Here is a 24,365-nt window from a genome sequence, read left to right as displayed (position 1 = left end):
AAAACGGAGCGATCGCTAAGCGAGGCACCACTGTATATTAATCATTCCTGCTCTTCCTTATTTCTCTTTTAGGACTGCTAGAGAAACGGTGCCTGACATGACAGCAGCTTTCTCTTTGTGAACAGTATTGTACAAAGTGGAAGGTTTAAATGAAAAAATGAGGAGTGAGGGGTTTGCTTTCTGTTCTCATCATTATGAGTTGAGGGATGGAACTCAAGAAGGGCTTCTCTTTTCTTATACTAACTTGAGATAATAGATTGTATTCTCTAATGTGAGGTCTCTAGACATGGTCCCATTTTGTTATAGGAGACAATGGCTGAAACTGACTTTCTGACTTATATTATTTCAGATTTGTCCAATATGTGCAGCATTACCTGGAGGAGATCCCAATCATGTTACAGATGACTTTGCAGCTCATCTTACACTGGAACATAGAGCTCCTAGAGATTTAATATCCTTTCCTAAGCAGGAAGAAAGAAGACTTGTGGCTTTATATATTTCATAGTTACCTGTGTCGATCCTGAGGCAGTTGGATCTTTCTTAGCATTCTTTTTAGGTACATCTGCCGAAAAACTGCATTTGAACACTTAGTATTAACTGCACCAAACCCTGCAAACTTAAAAATAAAGAATGCACATCTTTAGTAGTGGCTGGGGTTATTTCATGCCCTTAGGTGTGTGCATATGGAGAGCTCTGTCAGGGCTGCACAGCAGCAGCCGGTGTTGATGGCTGTTTACTTCTGGGTTTTGAATTAAACCCTGCCCCCTGCATGCAGACCCGGTGAGGCTCCCACACAGCAGGACTGAAAATTAGAGGGAATGTTGGTTGTTAGTGAGGCTGTGCTTCAGCTATATGGAAAGGCACATATTGAGGAGGAGCAAAACAGTGAGTACAAAACTCAACATGGCAGTACCATAAGCAAGGTCTAAATGTTCCTTGGGCTGTTGCATGTGGCCACCTCTTTTGTCACAGATACATATATAGAGAGAGGTAAAGGAAATTCCTCATGAAATATGGTCTTGCAGGTGGGAATATATTTTCCTGCTCATTTTATGTTACATAAGCCTGCCTTACATCAGTTTTTCTCTTGATTTATAAACTTAAAAATGAACTCACCGAATAAATGTGAAGAATATTTTAGCTGCTCCATAAAAGTCCGTTTTTTTTCACGTTGCTAGAATTTTTTCCCCACAGTTCTGTATATCCCTGCAAGGTGACATTTTTTCCCTTAACTGTTCGGATACGATGAATCCAGCGGTGTTCGGCATGTACGTAGAATGTTTCACCCAGGCCGGGGCTTGGGTGGCCCTCGCGCACGTAGATCAAACATGCACTTTACTAGCAGTTCCACTGGTGGGTTTTCATCTTCGCAGAGTTCGTATTCTCCAAGCAATAGGGAAGCCATGGATCCTATAGCTGGTAAGATTTGTGGCTATTCCTTTGTTTTCTGGGATCATGTTTGTTTTGAATCCAGCATGTTGCACGCTATTCTGCTAAAACTAGGAATTTTGGTACTTAAATTTTATCTGTTCCTCTCAGCACTGTAGGGGAGAATGTATTGTCCTCCAGATGTTGGGCTGGATTTTTCATAAATCCTCACCATTGGTTGTGTTAGTTAACATCCATGGGACTTACAGGCCAACATCATAACCATTCCCCTATGTGGATTTTGCATTGAATAGGTAGCTGTATGTTTGTGTTTTTAGACACAAATGATCATTTGTGATAATAGATGTTGAATTATTTCCGCTGATCAAAAATTCTACTCAACTGCTAGCTTGCAAGATAATCCAGTTTCCAAGTACCATGATTTGTTTAAAATATATTTTTGCTTGCTTCATTTAGTATGGAGCATTCAAAGAAGAAACAATGTGTTGGCCTTAATTTTTATGAGGATAGGGAATGTTTTATGTAGTAGTAGTGGGAGCAGCAAATGAACCAGAATTCTATAAGAAATGTATGATAATATCAATAGAGGGTGCAGTTTGTTACTGTGGATTTCAGTGTAACTCACAGTTGTTTGTCTTCTATACTGGCAGAGCTTTTATCTCAGTTGTCTGGTGTGAGACGTTCTGCTGGGGGACAGCTCAATTCTTCTGGCCCTTCCGCGTCTCAGTTACAGCAGCTACAGATGCAATTGCAGTTAGAACGACAACATGCACAGGCGGCACGGCAACAACTGGAGACTGCGCGCAATGCAACAAGGCGCACCAACACTAGCAGCGTCACCACCACTATTACACAATCTACAGCAACAACCAACACATCTAACACAGAAAACAGTCAGCAGGCTATCCAGAACTCTCAATTCCTCCTTACAAGGTAACTCATTGTAAAAGGAGGATTCTAGTTACTTCTCAAGATTCTGTGTATTCAGTTTTGTGTGTATTCTCATGATGCACTTTTCTTTGTGAGCTGGTGTTCATTTACTATTTTCACCAGCTACCTTTTAGCCAGACTTTTGTAGGTTGTACATTTTCTGTTACTATATTTCTCCATACTACCGAAAACAGTTGGGTTTTATGTTCCAAAGAAGTGGAGAGGGAACAGTGCTTTTAAATGTGACTTAAACTTTAATCCAAGACCACCAGCTGAGCATAAATTTTATACCATCTCACATATGCAAGAAAATCAACAAAACTATTGAACACTCCAAAGATCATTTAAAGCAGTGGTTCTTAACCTTTTTGAAAGAAACACCCCCTTGAGCCATTGAGGAAGTTATCATTGCCCCCCCTCCCAACGGCGGCAGTGCGGGCGATGATAACTTCCTCAATGGCAGCAGCGGCGCTGGTGGCACCACATCTGCTGCCAGCACCAGCTGCTTTGGATCTGGCAGTGCGGGGAGGGGGGGCGATGATAACTTCCTCAATGGCTGCAGTGACATGGCGGCTCCATTTCCCCCCCCATAGCTCCCCTTCTGTGCCTTCGCCCCGCGTCACCCCTTTTCATTCCATCGCCCCCCTGAAAAACAAAATCGCCCCCTGTGGGGCGATATCACCCAGGTTAAGAACCACTGATTTAAAGCGCTAATAGTTTGAGACTTATCCATTGTGCATTGCTGCACTTTGTTTTTCAACAGTGTTCAGATTGAATAACATGAGATCTGCTCCTTCAGATACATTTTATCAAATATACACACTGGTACACACACAACATATGTATCTGTTTTAAAGGAGAAACACCATGTGAGTAATGGTGGGTTGAAGAGCATCTCAAATTTACAGAAGATGTACATTTGTAGTTTCAAATATTTTGCCATGTGTTGTCAAGGATAATTCCTCCTGTGATACTATCAGAACCTTTGCCATCATTTTTCTTATTAAAGCTCCACCTCCAAAGTATTAATCCCAGTTATTGCCTCTTCAGCTTCTTTCTTTACATCTTTTGTTAAATAGGTTTCAACAAGTGTTGATTTCAACAATTTGGTCCAGCGAATCGACTCTAATTGGGGCTAACAGTTGGACTTAGCACAATGCCTGCCTTTAATATGCAATAGTTTAAAAAGTATGTTTAGTAGATTGTGATTTTGTCATAAAAAAGACTCGTTGATTGTGTTCTAGTATCTGTTATATGTTTGATCCAAGAAAGTTTTAAAAGATTTCTTCCTTCTTTGTGTAAGATGTCTGTTTACCTATCGTGTAGCTCATATTCTCTATATTCAAAATTTGGCATTGGTATATATCCTGCATTACTTATCACAAATAACCTGAGCGTCTGGAATAAAACTGAAAATCTTTATAAATGATCATGTGAATTTTGTTGGAAATTATCCTGTGTGCAGGATTTCAGAATAGAACAGAATTCATTAGTCACAAGTTGCAACAATGTTTTTAAATAATCAACAGCTTGTATAGAGAATTTAATAAGTAAATTTAAAACAGAATCCCAGAAGCTGCAACAACTAAAACTTCAGAGATGGGGAAATATACTAAGGCTATACTGGTTTTAATGCCTTATGATTTCAGTGTAGAGGGAAGGCTTCAGTTAATGACAATTTGAAACCTACAAAATCCAGGAAAGACTCTTTTGACTCATTAAATGTAACACATTTATTACGGCATGAACTTTCATGGATGGGTTAGAACAAAATTTGCCCCCTACATACTACTTTTGCCTCTCTTTCTCTCTTTGTGCCATTCTGCCTTTTTAAAATAGGGTAAATGAATCAGATTGTACAAAACACTTCGTCGTGGTCTAGTCGTGTCCAGCTCTTTGTGACCCCATGGACCAGAGCACGCCAGGCCCTCCTATCTTCCACTGCCTCCCGTAGTTGTTCAAATTCGGTGACACTGTCCAGCCATCTCATCCTCTGTCGTCCCCTTCTCCTCTTGCCGTCACACTTTCCCAACATCAGGATCTTTTCCAGGGAGTCTTGTCTTCTCATGAGATGGCCAAAGTATTGGAGCCTCAGCTTCAGGATCTGTCCTTCCAGTGAGCATTCAGGGTTGATTTCATTCAGAATGGATAGGTTTGTTCTCCTTGCAGTCCAGGGGACTCTCAAGAGCCTCCTCCAACACCACCATTCAAAGGCATCAATTCTTCAGTGGTCAGCTTTCTTTATGGTCCAGCTCTCATTTCCATACATCGTTACTGGAAAAACCATAGCTTTGACTATTCTGACTTTTTTTTGGCAAGGTGATGTCTCTGCTTTTTAAGATGCTGTCAGGGTTTGTCATCGCTTTCCTCCCAAGAAGCAGGCATCTTTTAATTTTGTGGCTGCTGTCTCTATCTGCAGTGATCATAGAGCCCAAGAAAGTAAAATCTATCACTGTCTCCATATCTTCCCCTTCTATTTCCCAGGAGGTGATGGGACCAGTGGCCATGATCTTAGTTTTTTTGATGTTGAGCTTCAGACCGTTTTTTTCCACTCTCGTCTTTCACCCTCATTACAAGGTTCTTTAATTCCTCCTCACTTTCTGCCATCAGAGTATCATCTGCATATTGGAGGTTGTTGATATCTCTTCTGGCAATCTTAATTCCGGTTTAGGATTCCTCCAGTCCAGCCTTCCGCATGATGTATTCTGCATATAAGTTAAATAAGCAGGGAGACAATATACAGCCTTGTCGTACTCCTTTCCCAATTTTGAACCAATCATTTGTTCCATATCCAGTTCTAACTGTTGCTTCCTGTCCCACATATAGGTTTCTCAGGAGATAGATAAGGTGGTCAGGCACTCCCATTTCTTTAAGGACTTGCCATAGTTTTGCTGTAGTCCACACGGTCAAAGGCTTTTGCATAATCAATGAAGCAGAAGTAGATATTTTTCTGGAATTCTCTGGCTTTCTCCATAATCCAGCGCATGTTAGCAATTTGGTCTCTAGTTCCTCTGCCCCTTAGGAATCCAGCTCTGATTTGTCCTTTTCTGTTATTTTCCTTTGTTTCTTTGCATTGTTCATTTAAGAAGGCCCTCTTGTCTCTCCTTGCTATTCTTTGGAAGTCTGCATGCCATTTTCTGTAACTTTCCCTATCTCCCTTTTATTTTGTTTCCTTTCTCCTCTCTGCTATTTCTAAGGCCTCGTTGGACAGCCACTTTGCTTTCTTGCATTTCCTTTTCTTTGGGATGGTTTTTGTTGCTGCCTCCTGTACAATGTTACGAGCCTCTATCCAGAGTTCTTCAGGCACTCACTCTGTCCCCCAAATCGAGTTCCTTAAATCTGTTCTTTACTTCCACTGTGTATTCATAAGGGATTTGAAAAGACTTAAGTGGGCTTAATTCTGGTGTCAGAAATGGCAATGTGAGAATGGCAGTCTCAGAAACCAGTGTGAGAATATTTACTTTCACAGAGGTTAGGCTTCTTCTTCTTCTTCTTCTTCTTCTTCTTCTCCTTCTTCCTTCTTCCTTCTTCCTTCTTCCTTCCTTCTTCCTTCTTCCTTCTTTCTTCTTTCTTCTTTCTTCTTCTTCTTCTTCTTCTTCTTCTTCTTCAAAAAAGAGCTTTAAAGGTATAGAATACAGAATTAAAACTTCTTGAAGATTGGTTGTTGTGGGTTTTTCGGGCTCTTTGGCCGTGTTCTGAAGGTTGTTCTTCGTAACGTTTCGCCAGTCTCTGTGGCCGGCATCTTCAGAGGACAGCACTCTGTGCTCTGGTGCTGTCCTCTGAAGAAGATCCCAGCCGTGAAAGCCTTCGCGAATACATTCTTGAAGATTGACATAATTCTGATTTGAATTGAGGTAGTGGGTTCCTACCCTTGCTAGAACTTCCTTGTTCTATATCTTACCATGTCTAGTGGTAGGAGGATATTTACCAGCTAGGATTTGTGTCTTCAAGTTCAGTTGTTGACACTTATTTTAATCATTAAAGAATAGCAACATTCAATCTTTTAAGTTGTCACTGGTTGTCGTTCTTGCATTTTATTGGGATTAGGCACACACACACATACACCCTATTTACAGTATGTCTTAGAAAATAGGCACATTTCTTGTCTTAGAAAATAGGCACATTTTTTAAAAAGAGGATTTCAAAACATGAACATTTATAGGCACATTTCTTGTCTTAGAAAATAGGCACATTTTTTAAAAGAGGATTTCAAAACATGAACATTCGTGCCATAATAAATTTTAAAGTGCCACAAGATTCTGCATGAGAATTTACTGTTTTCAGTGCTAAGGAGATGTTTTTGCATATAACAGTGAGTACAGAGTTCAAATAAACACACAGTGGTGCCTCACATTACGATGTTAATTCGTTCCAGCGAAATCGCTGTAGAACGAAAGCATCGTAAAGTGAAATTAAAAAGCCCATAGAAACGCATTAAAACCTGCTTAAGGCGTTCCGATGGGCTTAAAACTCACCATCCAGCGAAGATCCTCCATAGGGCGGCCATTTTTGCTGCCTGTCTTGCAAGGAATCCGTCCCTAAACACAGCGGGGAGCCATTTTATTTACCCAGCGGCCATTTTGAAACCGCCGATCAGCTATTGGAAAATCATCGTTTTGTGAAGAATTGGTTCCCGAAGCAGGGAACTGATCATCACAAAGCGAAATTCCCCCATAGGAAACATCGTTTTGCGATCGCAAAAAGTTCATCGCAATGCGCTTTTGTCATTAAACGAAGCGATCGTAATGCGAGGCACCACTGTACATTTTAAGTTTGTTGTCAGAATATCTTGGACAAATGATGAAGAGGTAGCTGGCTTCTACTGAGACAGTTTGGTAGCCCCCCCCCTCCCCGGTGATAGTGATTCTCCCCATGTGGCAGGGGGAGGGTGGCCTTTTCCTTCTCTGTTGTCCTTTAATTGGGATTGCCTGAGTTCAAACCAGAAGCACTCTTGCAGAATATGTGCGCAGCCTCAGCTACTGAGCTGCAGTCCCTCTTATTAATACAGCTGCAGAAGCTGTATTTCCACGTGGTAAACTGAGAACTTTGTGGCAGTGATTTGATGGGAAGACGACAAAAATACTGAGACAACAACTTATCAGCTGTGGAGGTTTAGGAATGTTAGAGATGAGCAATGAAGGATAGATAGCCACTTCTGCTTTTCTGTCACATTAGTACCGTTGCTAGTCTTCTTTCCAAAGGTAGATGCTAGGGAGGGTGGTTGGTGGGGAGGCAAATAGGAGTTCCTGCCCATGGAATGCACTTGGTGTCTCTGACTGTTTGATTTTTTTTTCAACTAGTGTTTGTTCTGTCTCCCCTTTTTGGCAGGTTGAATGATCCCAAGATGTCTGAAGCTGAGCGTCAGTCAATGGAGAGTGAGCGGGCGGATCGCAGCCTGTTCGTCCAAGAGCTTCTACTGTCCACTTTGATGCGGGAAGAAAGTTCTTCCTCTGATGAGGATGAGCGTGGGGAGGTGGCCGATTTTGGTGCTATGGGCTGTGTAGATATTATGCCTTTAGATGTTGCTTTAGAAAATCTAAATTTAAAAGAGAGTAATAAAGGAAACGAGCCTCCTCCACCTCCTCTTTGATGACATCCCACTTCGCAGACAATGTCCTCTGTGCTGTATTTGCCAATGAAAGTGGACAACAACTATCTTGGGTTTGTTTTGGTGATTGTAATTTCAGGTCTGTCACTCTTGTTACATTGTGTACATTCAAAGGAAGAGAGAGAAAAAGATATATATGATAATCATTTCCACTTAAAAATAATTTTTACTTCTAGCAGGTAAATGTAGGTTTCAGTGCAGAGGGGACTCCTCTGTGCCCTGTACTTTTGACATGCAAAAGGCTCTCCTAATACTCCACATTCAAACTGAAGAGGAAAAAAAATGAAATCTCTAATGAAGCTGCTGTGTGTATTTATGAATATTAATGAATAAAAACTGCTTGGATGGTTTACCTTTACTGCATGAGGTTTTTTGCAGCGTGCATGAGTTTTAGTGACCTTGTCATTTAAAAAATTTAAATACAAGGAGTAAAACTATAAACAACTCCCTCTTCCCCCCAGAAAGCTTTCCCATTATTCAAAGGTTACAAGACGAAGAGGTTAGTGCTCACTAAGCAGTGTGTGACCATCAAGTAGCTTTTGAATAATGTTATTCTGTCTGAACCACCTTGTTGTATGTGCTTTTTGCACATTTTTCAAGCTCTGCAGTGGGACAGCTTGTCATTTCCAGGGTGTGGCGTTTTGCTCGGTGTGACCCTTATGTTGCTCTCTTTAACCATCACACATCCACATAAGTTTCCAGCCTGCTTTTTATGCATCTCTAGGAGACACAAAAGTAAGGCCACTGCCAAAACTTTCTGGCAAAGGGGGCTTTTGTGTGCCCTATAATCAAAATACTTGTTCAACTTTGTTTAAAGTTTTTTCTTTTTGTGGTTGTTAAAGAAAACTTTGAAACTGTTAAACATGTTTTATTCAGGTGTAGATGATTCATTTATACATTGTCTTAAAAGAAAACAAACGTTAACCTGGATTATGTTGTCTTAGTTTTAAAACCTTCACAATCTCAATCATATGTTTTTGAGTTATTTATGTATTTGCTTCCTAGTTTGCAGAGACTTGTCAGTATCAGGAGAGCTTAAGGAGGCGATATCCCAAACTTTTATCAATATATTACGACTGCATTCTTAATGCTAACTTTAGCACCTTTTTATTTATTATTTCTTCTTGATTTTTTTTCCGGCATTAAAAAAGTAAAAAGCCTTTTAATTGAATCATGCCACCTACATGCCTATACTATTAATCCTGTATGTATAAAAATGTACAGTGTTTTTGTGCATAGACTTTCATAATAGCCCCAAGGCAGGGACAAGGGGGGTTTTGTTTTTGGGGATGGGGTGGTGGGGAAGGGAATGTAAAGTTAGACTATAAAGACAAAATTGCACACAGCTTCTGATTAAATCTAAACTAGGCTTAGACCATAATCATGTTTCTCTCGGGTTCTCTCACTATCTTCACCCCTGTTTTATGTCTGTACCCTTCCACTTCTGACACATTACAAGCATCTTAGAATAAAAGTTCAGACTTGAACAACAGGGTGGGGTTTAAGTAGAGCTCTGACATGGATGTTAATCTAAAATGATTGAACAACCCACCTGCAGCTTTTAGTTTCTTACTCCATTTATTTCTATTTAAAAATACAGTACTAGATTTTTTTTTCTTTTTAGTCTCTGCAACAGAATGTTCTAAGGTGTGTGCGTGGGAATTCTATGCCAGCCCTCTGGTTATTTCTGGAGTTTGACCCTGGTAGGGATTTTTTTTTTAAATTGCTGAGGATTTTCAAAACCAGTTTTCAAGCTGTAGTCTTTTCAAACACACCTGCACATTACAATAAGACACACAGTTCAATAAAGCATTTTCAAGACTGTTGTTCAGTTGATTCTTCTTTGTTGTTGGTGTGTTATGCAGACAAATTGACGACAGGCATTCTTTTCAGTTATGTTTTAATGAGCTGTACATTTGATACGTTGGAGGCCTGTTCCTTGTTCTACTTTCAAAACATACTTGTGGATTGTAAAAATGTATTGAAGAATAAATGCCTGCAGTCCTAACCAGATGCTTTGGAGAAATTAGCCAGACGTACTTGCTGACTGATAAAGGATGTTGTAGGACTAAGACATAATGTGCAATGTACGGATCTCTAGTCTGTACTTGCACTAGAATCCTGTGAGATGGCTGGCTGCCTAGAATCAGAAACCTGAGGAGTCATGAATCTCTAGGGTCCAAAGGTAAGATTTTTAGTAGTGGAGATGGGAGTTTACAGTACTGCCTGGATTTCTAACCATTAGTTTTTAAAAAATGACAATGCATTTAGCAGCAGGATTAAGAAGTAATAAAAGCAGACAACCCATCACAGCAAAACTTTCAAACTGGTTTCAGCTGATGGTGAGAAAGGCTTGACTTCTGATACCAAGCAAGAGCTGTAGTTGTGAGCCCTAGGTTGTCTTCTCTGTAGGAACATAGAGGTTTTGGGGTTCAGGTAGTATAACTAGAGCAGCTACTGCTTGCTTAACCTCAGAAGGATCTCGGGTGATGATGCAGGGCAGGTACAGTACTTGTGTGTAAGTGTAATAGCCTCAACCTTAAATTACCTTGCATTAGGGCACATTTTGAGAGAATGGAGTCATGATGCTATGCCACCTCATGTCTATATGGGGCAACTGTATGCAAGCTATCAACTGGCCATCTAGTATATTAAACCTACTTCCTGAAGGCAGGAATAGGTCTGTTAGAAAGTTTTTCCAGGCTGTATTCTCATTTAAGTAAGAGAGTATTTGCTGCCGAGAAGCTCAGTTTGCAGTACATTATTGCAGTAGCCAGAATTTAATCCTAGTAATGCTACAGGTAATTAGCCTGGCTTTGAGCTATTTAACAGCAGTAGGATACGAAATACATGATGGAACTCATGTATAAAAATGACAGTAAGGCTGAGACACTCACTTTGCCACATAGCTGGTTGGTGGGTCTGCTGTGGATATTGTGAGAGTTCGAGATAAATTACTATGTTTTTCAGAGTGTCTGAAAGGCACCAGGTAAAGAAGAACTTAACTTGTATATGACAGTGATATCACCACTATTGCTTTTACCTAACCCTTCATCATGAATCTTTGGCTTGATCTAAGGGAAATAATCATCACCCCGTTTGTGCTGCTTTTTGATTTTGTATTGACACTTCATGTTTACATCAACCTATTGTTCTCAGCCTAAATCTTGTGGTGGAGAGGAACCCAGTAATATGATTAATACTGATGATCAGGGGTGAACTGATAGTACAGCTTTACATCCCTGGAGTATTTTAGAGACAGTTTTTATTTACAAGGCTATACTTTGTTTTCAGAGGATGAAAGAAATATGAAAGAAATCCAGTTAGTATTTACAAGGACTGTTGCTTTATAAATGGGAACAATCACACACTTTTTAAATGACAGTTCACCTCCTACTATTCATTGTTTTAAAAACTTCCCATTGAAGACTAGCTGCAACCTTGCACAGGATCTCAAGTACCTTATTTCAGTAGTGTTTAGTTACAGCTAAGTCGAGCTTCACTGTACTTTAGTGGCACATAGATAATACATGTGTGCAACAGTACTATACAGCTATTACATTGTATTTAAAATATTTTTATCCTGCCTTCTTAAAAAGAACCCAAGGTGGCTTGGATTTAAAATGACCAACATCCCATAACTTGCTCCTGCCAGTTTAAGTCCATTGGCAGCAAATCAGCACAATAGAAATTTAGGTATTTGCTGTCACACACAATTTGTTACCTGGTGCATAACAATGCCTGTGCCAACGACTTAAATGGTGACAAGTTGCTGCTCAAATTTACACAAAAGAATTTATGCCTGCACAATTTTAAAATTGGATTCTGGCCAGTGCTTCCATAAAACAGTAAAATGGACCTCATATGCTGCTGTTAGTTTATGAGTTGTGAAGTTGATGCATCTTTACCTGCAAAGTTTACAAAGAATAACTTGGTTTAGAATTAACAGTTCCATCAATTTTAGTCATCTCTGTGCACCCTCGCCAAGGCAGTAGTAGCGTTTGGTGTGTTTTGCAAACATTTAGAGGAATTTGTAGATTAATTTTTCTGTACTTAGTAACCAGACCAAAATAACTTTTCTGCATCTGCCATAAAATGCCATTTTCAGCTATATCGAACCAATTTCATGAGAAGTGTAAGCATTAATTGAGAATCTGGCTGAAATCCTGCTGTTTAGCATAATAGGCCACAAATAGAGTAGGCCATTGAATTTGTGGGGATTTTATGAGTCAACTTCTCCATAAATGCCATTGATTCAAATGGGCCTACTGTAGTTGCAATTTAGTAAGTCAGAACTAGATTAGGCCTATTTCAACAAAATAAACTCATGAAGGAGCTGATTCATCAAATCCCTATAGATTTGACTTATGTTAAGTAGCTGCATTTTACCCTTTGCAATGCTGCACAGTTCTGCAGACAGAATGCTGAGCAAAATACCTTGTAGACAAATGTTCTAATCTTGGCACAGGTTAAAAGAAAGACTGCATTTGGTGCAGTTCTTATTTATTTTGAAGTATATTTATGTACCACATTTTTCATGGTAATTCAGTTTGATAACTTGATAGAATCAAAGAATAATTGAGTTGGAAGGGGCCTATACGGCCATCAAGTCCAGCCCCCTGTTCAATATGATCCTGCCATCCCCTATTGCTATATGTTTAACACAGAAATTGCAAACATGTTCACTCATTAAGGGTACTGTATGGTTTAAGCTGGTTTCCAGTGTTCAGCCCAGAAGGAACACATACAGCCTGAATAAGGTATTCCTCAAATGTAAACTTTAGTCAACCATATTATACTTCATGGCACTGGCAGATGTAACTTGACAAGCTGCTGCCTTCAAAAGAGTCGCTTTTCTTACATTAAAAATTATACCTATTCTGAGATGTGCTCAAAATTGACATTTTGGCACAAGGGTGACTTCAAAACAGATTATTAGCAATAATTTGCACACAGGTTATCAGGACAAAAAGGAAGTAGCAACAAACCATTTACTTACTAAATGAATTCATCTGGCCAGAGTTGAAAGCAGAGCTGTAAACTGCACCAATGCTCAGTTATGGCAACATGAGTTATTCTCAGGTTGAGGGTGGGATGGAGTAGTCATTTCAATTATTTGAATCCTAAATCCAACTGTGAAATAGTACTATGTTGGGACATGGTTTATATTCATTGAAACCACCTACCTAATATTGTGTATGTGCTGCCAAAACAGCTTTGATGCATCGAGGCACAGACTCCACAAGGCCTCCGAGTGTCCTGTGGTATCTGGCATCAAAGCATTAGCAATAGATTCTTTATGGTCCTGCAAGTTGTGATATGGGGTCTCCACAGACTGGATTTGATGTTCCAACACATCCCAAGGTGCTGCTGAAAGAATCCACTACCATCAGGGAACACCATTGCCGTGAAGAGGTGTATGTGGTCTGTAACATCGACATGAATGCCAGGACCCAAGTTTTTCCAGCAGAACAATGCTCACAGTATAACACTGCCTCTGCTGGCCTGTCTTCTTCCCAAGTGCATCCTGCTGCCATCTCTTCCCTAGGTAAATGATACACACACGCCCAGCCATCCACCTGATCTCAAAGAAAACATTTATCGGACCAGGCAACCTTCTTCCATTGCTCCATGGTCCAGTTCTGTTGCTCACATCTCCACTGTTGCCACTTTCAGTGGTGGCGAGGGGTCATAATGGGCACGTTGACCAGTCTGTGGCTATGCAGCAAACTGTGATGCACTGTGTGTTTGGAGACCTTTCTATCATGGCCAACATTATTTCAGCAATTTGAGCTACAGTAACCAGTGTGATGGGACCAGGCTAGCCTTCACTCCTCATGTGCATCAGTGACCATTGGACATGTGCAACCCTGATGCTGCTTCACTGGTTGTCCTTGCACCACTGTATACTGGGAACACGTCACAAGACTTGTTTTGGAGATGCTCTGATGCACTTGTCTAGCCATCACTAGACCCATGTCAAAGTCACTCAGATCTTGCTTGCTCATATTTCCTGCTTCCAACACATGAAATTAAAGAACTGACCGCTTGCTGCCTAACATATCCTACCTCATGATAGATTCCATTGTAACAATATAATCAATGCTATTTGCTTCACCTGTCAGTGGTTACAGTGTTGTGGCTAATGAGAGCATTTTTACAACATTTTAGCCATGCCTTTCATAACAGAAAAGGAGGCATTAACAAGTCCATAAGGATACAAACCCTTCACCAACTGAGCTTCTCCCATGCAAATGCCTTTTAAAGTAAATGTGACTGATCCATGACAGAAACAGATGAGTTGATCTTTCTTGTAACTGCTCAGCTGTGAGAAACACTAAGGTAAAATACATAATTATTTCTGTATTCTCTGGTGCAGTGTTTACACTGCAGTGCTGTAGTCAAGCCTCTGCTCATGACTGAGTTTGATCCCATCAGACTTAGGTAGCCAGCCCAGTGTTGATTCAGCCCTCCATTCTCCTAGGATCAGTAAAATGAATACCCAGCTCAATGGGGAACAAAGTGCTGTTTGCATAATTAAGTTGTAATTTAGCACTATGGGGCAGTATATAACTTGAAAAAACAACAATTAGCAGATTAGGGGTGGGAACATTTTTGATACATTGACCCCTAAATAACTGATATATATATTGCCAACTACATCTCCAAAATCTTTTAAAGATCTAGACATAAACCCAGTTGCTAGTCCCAAGCAAAGTATATCCATTGACTCAACTGTTACAAGAGTCTGAGCACATTTATGAAAATTCTACTGATTCAGTGGTTCTTTCTAACTGGGATTATCAACATGATTTGAGGCCCTAGGATTTCACCAAACCAGGACAGTATCAGAAATCCTACAAATCCCAACATTAGGCTTGCCCCCCAAGACCCCATGAAGAATATGCTCCTGAAAATTACCTTGATTTTATTAATTGCTGATGTTCTGTGACACAACAGTTGACTTTAATGTAAATATATGAACTATTTCAGATGTGAAATATGCAAGGTGATGTATAGTGGACAGCATTTGATTTGATGCATACAAACTGGGATGTAAATTCTTCATTGGCCCTGAAACATGAACAGTGAGAAGCCTTGGACAAGTCACCTTCACTCGACTTAGCTTTTCTTGGAGTAACTGTGAAAGAGTGAAAAATTTGAAGTTTCCCATATGACACCTTGAGCTCTTGAGAAGCATGCTGGAATACATGTGGGATAAGAGAGATATGTAGAAGGATTGCTTTTTATAATAAAAAAGCAGGAGAAGTTTTATATAAGCATTTATTTACAACTTGTTTAACAACTGTACACTAGTTTTGTAGCCTTGGAAGCATTATTGTCTTTGAACTGAGGGGAGGAAACAAAATGTCTAAACTTAAGTCCATTATTACTTTGTTCATATACAGATGTATTAAAATCACTACCATGGCAACATGGTACAAAATCATTTGCAAGAAGGGTGGAAAGGTAAATATTTGGTGGCCTTAGGGATTAATTCTTTTACAGAAAAAAAAATCACTTGGCAATTCACAAACTGATTTTGGTAACCAGTCAACACCTAGTTTAGGACAGTCAAACAAGTTGCTATAGCAAAAATGAAGAGTGGCAACTGAATACTACATAAACCCACAGAAAATGATATGTTGAAAACATGCTTAGAATCTCAGAAATCTAGTGTCACACAAGAATGGTGACACTAAGGAAATCCAAACCATTTCCAAGACAGCCCATGCCTACTGGAGGTTAGAAGCAAAATCTCACATTCCTCTACTTTATCAAGGGATCTATAATGTTTTTAGGGCTTGGGGGGGGGGGGGGACCAGAGGCAGATCCAAGCAGCGTCTAACCTCTGGTCAATTTTGTTATCAGGCCAAATGTGTCACGATCAGGCAAAACAAAAACAAAATAAAAAACAAAACCTCCATACACAACAAAACCTCCAGACCAGCCATACCATATAGCCACAAGGCGACTCGCTTACAAATAACGAATAACAGAAAATATATGCAAAGGAGGCAGCTGCGTGTGTGGGTGGGGAGGGGATATTGATTTTCATCATTGGAGGTAGCCCAAATACTTCAGGCAACCTCCCCATGACAGTTTAATGCTGAATGCTAAACTACCCCAACAGCCCTATCACAACTGCCAGCCCAAACAAGCCCATTCACCTAAAGGCAACCATCGTAAGCAACCAAAGAGAGCCCCTGTATCGTATCAGCAACTCTTCCCTATAAGAAAAGAATTTATTTCAAAGGAGGGTACAAACATTTCAGCGAGCAACAGGGAATTGTTGCCTTCTACAGTACTTTCATCAGGAGCTTGCAGGAGGATACCCCACCCCCAGTTCTGCCTTGTTCTCCTTTGTGCCTGTTGGAACAGTGTTAATGATGAGAACGAAGAGAACGTTCACAATGGTTCTATTTACAAAACAGCTGGGAAGAGCTGCACCTTACCCCAGGACTGCCATGCTATCATGCAACTAAGGAATACTGAAATGCGGAGAAACTAGTCTTTCATTCAGAATGATCAAGCTGAAGACACAATTCTACCTACCTACAATAACAGACCTACTAGTGTTTGATGTAGATTAACACAGACCAGATCCGTTCAACCATGGCTTATGCCACACATTTTGAATTCTGCTTCTCTGGGTTCCCATAACTGAGGCACAAGCCTTGCCCCTCAAAACACCCCCTTCCCATTAGGCCCATCAAAATTCAGAAGAGTGAGCTTAGACGACATCGTACAGCTTTGCTGGAAGATGTCTTCTAATCACACTAAAACTAGTCCCTTCATCTTCGTTTGAGTATGCAGGGCAGGTGAATCTGTGGCCCTCCAAATGTTCCCCACATGCTGGCAAACTACTGCTACTGTCATCACTGCCTAGGCTTGCAGGAGCTAACAAGAAAGAGTTCATCATTGCCATCTACAGAGCTGCATATTCTCCAGCCCTGATGCGGACAGTTGTTATGGCTTCAGAGTGGGGACAAATAACTGAAGGCATCCAAGCCAAATGCTGTTGCCTAAGTGGTGTTGACTGCCAACTAAGAGGCAAGGAGGATGCAAAGGATGGATGGCCCAGGCAATGGGATATACTGACATTTTGGAAGAAACAAGGCTGAGGGCTAGCCTAGCACCTTCTATCTCTTCCTCAAACCATCTCTCCCACACCACAAGTAACAGACCAGAGGTTATAATAGGCCCCTTCCCCACAGTGTGGTATGGTAGAGGTAACAGTAATGATACAAACACAATCACAAAACAATATACCCTCAGGCTTGCTATCATATTGCCACGGTTCCTATATCTGCCTTAATACAAAACTGAATCTACAGCAGCACAAGCAGATACTTAAGAGTGTAATAGGGAAAAACAGCAGCTTTAAAATTTAAAAAGGCAGCACATAGCATTCCAAGTTATACTGTCAACATACTGTACATGAATAATAGTAATATTTCATAATGTAAAGAAAGACAGACGTGTTAGTGCAATCTGACAGGAATTAAAAGACAGGGCTGAAGGGGGAACTCAAGATAAATACAGATAAACTCAACCAGCAATCTGTATCACATGTAACACTGAAATCCAGGAAGAATGTTCCTTTTATATTAATGACCTCCATTCATGTTCCTTTCTGGAGCCTGCTTGTACATGAATATATAATGGTGAAAAACGAGACCTCCAAAAGGAAATGTACAAGTCAGCTAAAGGAGATTTTAAAAAAGGCATTAAAAGGATGTAAATATATTAAGACAGTATGCAAAATCAATAAATAAAATATTGCATATAGTGTGTGTCAAGGCTTGGAGATTTAAATTATTAAAAAAGGAGAAGGGGTCAGGCACCACTCCCTGTGTATTTTCTCCAAGAGGAAATCTTGTTTACTTTCCTGGAAGGTTTTTTTTTTTTTTAAAGTATACATACATACATACATATATAGTATTGAACAATGTGGCTCTTTTAGTGCACTTTTAAAATAATAGCAGTAAACAAAGGTGCATTTATAAAATACATTTTAAAATGCTTCTAGTTCAGCAAATGGAAGATGTTGCAAAAGACTTGTAATGTATGTTAATACTGTTAAGAAGAAGAATGCAAATTGTAGTAACAGAAGCAGCAACGCAAGGTAACATATTAAGTGCTACAGGAGCTTGAGAATCCTTCCTCTAGTACACATGAATATCACATTTCAATGTCTTGCTGTCTGAGAGGGATTAAGGGATTTATTACTCTGGAGGGTTCAACAGAGGAAGGCAAGGTCATGCCTAGAGAAAAACGTATTTTCCAAGCAAATTGGCTCTTTGAAAACAGGCACCCAGGAATGCTAGCTTACAGTTTTTGATTCTACATTATGGACGTCGAGACAAGGTATGTACTGAACAACCCTAAGCCAATGAAGACTGCAAAAGCCCAGGCAGGATGAGTCACTGCAAATGGAGGTAAGAAGCAGCCTCTGTTTCATTCCTGTTGAGATGTCTGTTAAAGACAGAAATGCAACTGCCATCACCTTAGCCAGAGTCCTCTGAAGAAATTTAGCAGATCTGTGATGCTTAGTTACTGACCACCAAATTTTATATGCTGAAACTTTCCTACTGCAATGAAAATGATCCAAGCATTATGTATAAATGCATTTAAGAGCTGAGATTACCTCTGTAAATTATTAGCCTCAACATTTGTTTAGTAGCCTGGTTTCCTATATACTGGGAGCCTAAATGGACCAACACTCTTCCACTTTAAATGTTCTCTCTGCCTGGTTGCTTGGCAATTGATTCCCCTCCCCCCCAGCCTATTGGATAGCAAATAAAATATGGTCTTTCAATATGTTCCCCTCAAAAAAGAAAAAAGGCAATCTTGAAATGGGAGAAGTTAAAATCACATTGTGTAGATAATGGAAGGCCTCTGTCTCATGATATGCTTCTTCCACATCAATCCTGACAACCCCCCTTGTTTTTCAGGCTACAGATCTGTCGTGTCTAACTCAAACGGACATTTGCAACATTTTAAGAATACTCAAATTAATCTGCTGCACCACACACAAGTGGCACTTAAAAATGAACAGATTTATTATTGCATGAGCTCTCAAGACTAGGGCCATGTCATCACCTGCATTCTGATTTTCAAAGATGGATCAGTTTCTATTCTGTTCCAGCTCATCAAAAGGAACAAACCAGAGACAGTTCTAGCCAGTCTTTACACCAAGAAAATCATTTTCAGATATAATTTCTTTGTGACAATGAGATGAATTATACAGTGCAGATGGCCTGACGTTCAGCACATGGTAACAAATGCTGGCTGAAATCACACTGAAATAGAATATTGCATCCTAATCAATGGGGATATAGTGAGTCAATTCCCTGGCTGTCAATTCTCTTTGCAAGGAAAGAGATGGAGCACAACCTTCCTTCTCTCCCATGCAGACCTGGCACAGATGCATGTGGAAACACACATCATATGGAACATTACCTTGGCCTGCGTGGAGTGCCTAAACCCATTTCGTCATTACACAAAATATGGCCGAGAATTTGCTCTGTGTATGAACCAATTTGAAACAAATTATGCCTCTTTGCTATAGTCTGCTCTCATGGCTAAAAGATGGATGTTCCTCCTCTATCTGATTAAACCTTCCTGTTAAAGTATATTCGACAATGAAAACAGAAATATCACCTATGCGGTGTACTAGGAAATTATAAAATCAGTGTATGGTTTTGATCTAATGTAGAAAAGAGTCTTGTGACACCTTATATACTAACAAGATTTATTTGACAGATGACTTTGTGGGCTGTAGCACACTTCTAAGTGAGGCTACGATCTATAAACATTTATGTCTAATAAAATGTGTTGAAAAGTCAGAGGATTTTGTTGCTTTTGCAGCAGACTAACATGGCTACTTTCTCTGACATTTTACATACTTTGAAGTGTGAATCTGATATACACATTTTGGATGTTCCCCATATGTTCTAATATCAAATTTAACTGCAGTCATTATCCACTGAATACAGTGTACTTCTAGATCTAATGTTGGCAGAATCTGACCTTCCATTGGCCAAAGTCCTATTTTTCAAGTACGGGCACAAAAGCCTATCCCAAATTCTAAATTTGATGCAGAAAGAGGACAGAATGAACTTTTAATGATAAGGGGAAAAAAGGGGGAGTGGAATTACACTTGACAGATTTGCACATGTCTAGACATCCCATATGTCTATGGAATACATATTTTTGCAATACTGAAGTACAAACCAGTCATTAACACTACTTTACCAATGGGAAATTCTGAAAAGCTCTTTAAAAATGCATGGGCATTAAGTGTTTATGGATTATTTTCATTCCACCCCAGAGACATAGCTTTAAAGGATGGGTTTTTTTTCTGCCTTTACAGCAAGATCTGCACATAGCATAAAAACAAAAGTATTCTGGTCTGTCCGGTACATTTAAGCTGTCTAGAAATTAATGGCATCTCTTAATTTTACTGCAGCTAATGTCTCATTAGTTTCAATAGGACTTAAGTGCAATTAACTTCCAATGGATATTTTCTTGATGGTTGCATGCCATTGTTTTTCATGATCTATAAGTATACACATTCAGTTCTCAAGGGATCTACACAAAAATGAAGAATGGCATATTGACATTTCACTACACTGGAGGGTGACTTTGCCAGCCACTTGAGTCAAAGCCAAAAATAAGCCAAAGTGCAAAAGCAGTGCATACATGCTAGATGAGAAACACAGAAAAAGGTGGGAGAAACAGATGCAATGAAAAATAGAAGAAAATTCCAGTACCAATCAACTGAAAAGGGAAAGCCAGTAAAGACAGCAAAACAGAGGAACAGGTGGATTCAACTATAAAACCAATGTTGTATCTGAGTTTCCTTCAGATACAGAGCTAAATAATGGGGACAGTTTTATCAGATTAGCACAATAGGCTGCAGAGGGTGGGAGGGATCATTTTATCTCTCTGGCTAAATAATGTATTTCATCTATGTATAGAAGCAGACAGCTGGCAAAATTAAAAATGCTACACCTGTAGCAAAGTGTTGGTTGCTTCAGGCTTTACCCTAAAACAAGTCTATTTAACACTAGCAGCTGCCCCTTTGCTGCCCCTTCATACCAAAAAATAACCAGTCCAATTGGCATAAAAAGACAGGATGCCCTCCTAATTATTTTCTTTGAAGATATGCATGTAAAATACAAAGCAATCATCCTCAATCTTTTCTAGCTCCTTCTCCTCTTTTGCTGCTGTAGGGAAAGATTGCCAGTGTAGCAAGTCAATTATTCTCAGGTTTTTATAATCATCATTATCTTCTGCACAGTGGGGTAATATCGGTCTACTTCACCAAACACTGAAACTATACTACAGAAGACTAACAAATATACATTTCATTTTATCATCACCCTTCACATACAGGATCTGACAGCTCCGTTTATGTGCTAGGGTAATGTCGAATAAAGACAGACACCATTTTTTAAATTAATATTTGTACTGTGCATTCTGGCAAAAGGAAAAAAAAGGGTGCAGGGTTAAACATTTTACACCTAACCATCATAATATAATCTAGATGCACTTCCAAGTGAAATGCACCTCTGCTGCCTACATTCTTGGAATACTTTTAAACTGAGCTACCTTTGGAAGGAGGTAAGATTTGCCTGTCAAAAGTCAGGCAAACTAAAATATATATTTAAATATGACACTGAACATCCAAGCTATTCTTAGTTGTGAATCCAAGCAGATGTGCTCATTGTGAGTAGTCCCACATACTTAAAACACCAATTTGAAAAAGCATCTGTATGGCTCAATATTTAGGGTTCAACATCTGGTAAGATAAGAATCTGTTTGTGAGAGAGACCTGTAATTGCATAGGCACGCATTAAGATTTGGCACACAAGAAGAGTGCTTTTTCAGGTCAGACGCATCTTGCTTGAAGACACTGGTACCATCGGAAAGGCAATTAACTGTCCTCTTTCTCATTAACTTATGAAAGAATCACCACTGGTAGATAGCAATTCAAAGTCAACATCTGCCAAAGATATCTGACCTGATCTCTCAAGGAAGGGGAATCAGCTGACTGTTTCCTACACAGTTGTAGTTCAGAATTTTCTCTATCTTTATGACTGAGTTGCACAGCAAGTAAAGATCACCGTGCCTGCAGTTCTGGAGATTTCCTAGCAGTTGGAGAAATTTTGCTAACATCTCATTGCAACTTAAAGTATGGATGACCAGTTCTCCACCTGGTTAGAATGCAGGAGGGGAGAAGACAAAAATGCAGTAAATGGTTGTGACCATTTAATAAAGGTTTGCTAGTTTCCATTAATCGTATCAACCAAGAATAGAACCAACTCTTCAAAACATTTAAACCTGAAAGGACAAGAGACAAAACGTACATGGAAAGGCAAACAATTAGCCTGCCTCTCTAAATTAAAGCTAAGGGAAGAAATAACCACAGCCAAAGTTAAGAAATTATCTGATCAGGTACTTGCAACTTCTGCCAGCATCCAGACATTTGCAACAAATGCATTTCACAATAATCCTGTGCAGCCCTGTTATGAATTGTATTACATAATTTAAACAATCAGATTAGAGTGAGAAGGAAAAGGAGAATAATTCCCTTTATACAATGGTAGCCTTGGAAAGAATGGCAACATCATTCACCAACAGGAAATCTTATGTTCTCTACCGAGCCACCACTGGCTTTCGGGCAAGAGATGACAATTCTGTACAAATAGAGAGGGGAGAAGAGATTCCATGATTACACTCCACCTGGTGTTTTTTCAACATTTTGGCACATCAAAAGGCAATAGAAAGACTCAAAAAATTAAGAGTGAAAGGAATTAATAACACTCTGAAACTTTTCTTTAAAAAAAAAGACCTTCTTGAAACAAGAAGTTAATGTAGGAACAAAGATACAGAAAAGATGCTGGCTAAGTTTCCTGAAATGCTGTCACTTGTAATCAAAGTAGGTCTTGATCCCATGATGGCTTCCCTTCACAAAAGGCAAGGCAAGGCAAGGCAAGGCCTTCCTCTACCTGGCTGTAGCTGGCTGGACGTGGCCAGGATAAGCTCTTCTTGTGCTGGTGGCTTGCCTTTGTCTAGCCAGAAAGGACTGTCCTGAACCCGTACTAGCAAGTCTGTCCTCTGCTGCTTTTTTATGAAGAGTCATCCCCTGTGCAAAGAAAGGGATAACAAAAACATGTGTTAGGTTATTTTATCTGGTGTGGTCAGTAGGCTGCTGAAATGTGTCCAGAGAAGGGAAACAAAGAAATGCCTGAGGGAGCTGAGTGGTTTAGCCTGGAGAACAGAAGACTAGGAGAGGATGCCATTTTTAATTACAGTGGTGTTCCGCTATACACTTACCCTGCATGATTGTCAAAATCGCTTAACGATGACATTTTTGTGATCGCTACTGCGATCGCAAAATGATGATTCCTATGGGGGAAATCCGCATTACGTTGATTAGGAGCCTGCTTTGCGAACTGTTTGTTTGCTATATGATAATTTTTCTGGTTCCACAAAATGGCTTCCCTCCCTTCCCAAAATGGCTGCTTTCTGGAGGGAAGCTTCGCATTACAGTGATTTTGAACAGCTGATCGGCGGTTCTCTACGGGCAATCTTCGCTGGACGATGAGGTATTTCCCCCACTGGAATGCACTGACCAGTTTTCAATGGATTCCAATGGTTTTTTTTTTTTTGCTTGACGATGATATCGTTTAACAGTGATTTTCCTGAAACAGATTATCGTCATCAAGCAGGGCACCACTGTATATGAAGGGCTGCTTTGTAGAAGAAACTGTGGTCCTCAGATGTTGTTAAATTCTTGTTGGCTCCCGCCAGCATGATCAATGATGCAAGATGGTGGAAACTGTACCCTGTTGACATCTATAGGGTACACATAGATCTGATACACAGTTTTCCTACTCCTGGTCTCTGCACTGTATATGAAGAAGCTAAAGCCAAGAGATTGTAGGTGACATAAAAAATTCATAGCTGGGATGAGAGAAGAATGGAACTGAGGACTTCCTAGTGTAATTTCTTAGATCCGACTATGCAAGGATACAAGGTTTTCACAGGTGGGTTGAAACTTGCTTCCCAACCCTTCCCTGCTGATTAACTCAAAGGGAGAAATAAAAATGTGTTATGAGGCACAGCTTTATTCCTGTCTCCATCTTTCCTTCATATTGCTTAAGTGATGCAAAGTAACAGAGAACTTGTTCTTAAATGATAAGATTCTGACAACACCCTCTGTTTCCTTAACAACATCCCTGATTAAAACACAGGGAAGTGTCATCCATGGCAGATAATCCCAGGGTTTTTTCTCAGCACATCCCTGTGACCTTTCTTCTGATATTGCTGACTTCCACACAGATTTTAAATTTGGTTGGGACGCTGGGGAAAGAAAAGGCAAACACAACAGCAGCAGCAATATTGGTACATTCTTTAAAGTACA

General features: G+C 39.9%; 2 protein-coding genes across 5 annotated transcripts in view; one reads left to right on the top strand and one right to left on the bottom strand.

Moving 5' to 3' along the window:
* KCMF1 (potassium channel modulatory factor 1) overlaps positions 1–9,753 on the top strand; it is a 70,784-nt gene extending 61,031 nt beyond the window's left edge. For all 3 annotated transcript variants that reach the window (XM_020801390.3, XM_072991956.2, XM_020801391.3), the window contains exons 4-7: positions 350–451; positions 1,245–1,419; positions 2,040–2,322; positions 7,648–9,753. In XM_020801390.3, the coding sequence (XP_020657049.1) occupies positions 350–451; positions 1,245–1,419; positions 2,040–2,322; positions 7,648–7,909 (822 nt within the window). In that variant the 3' untranslated portion in view covers positions 7,910–9,753. The remainder of the gene's footprint in view (positions 1–349; positions 452–1,244; positions 1,420–2,039; positions 2,323–7,647) is intronic.
* A 10,468-nt stretch (positions 9,754–20,221) lies between these two features.
* Positions 20,222–24,365, bottom strand: part of HOOK3 (hook microtubule tethering protein 3) — a 73,222-nt gene continuing 69,078 nt past the window's right edge. For both annotated transcript variants that reach the window (XM_020801383.3, XM_072991955.2), the window contains one exon: positions 20,222–23,084. In XM_020801383.3, coding sequence (XP_020657042.3) covers positions 22,944–23,084 — 141 coding nt within the window. In that variant the 3' untranslated portion in view covers positions 20,222–22,943. The remainder of the gene's footprint in view (positions 23,085–24,365) is intronic.

Source organism: Pogona vitticeps, chromosome 2, assembly GCF_051106095.1.
Source record: "Pogona vitticeps strain Pit_001003342236 chromosome 2, PviZW2.1, whole genome shotgun sequence".
In the NCBI taxonomy this organism is placed as follows: domain Eukaryota; kingdom Metazoa; phylum Chordata; class Lepidosauria; order Squamata; family Agamidae; genus Pogona; species Pogona vitticeps.
This window is presented reverse-complemented; position numbering and strand designations above follow the sequence as displayed.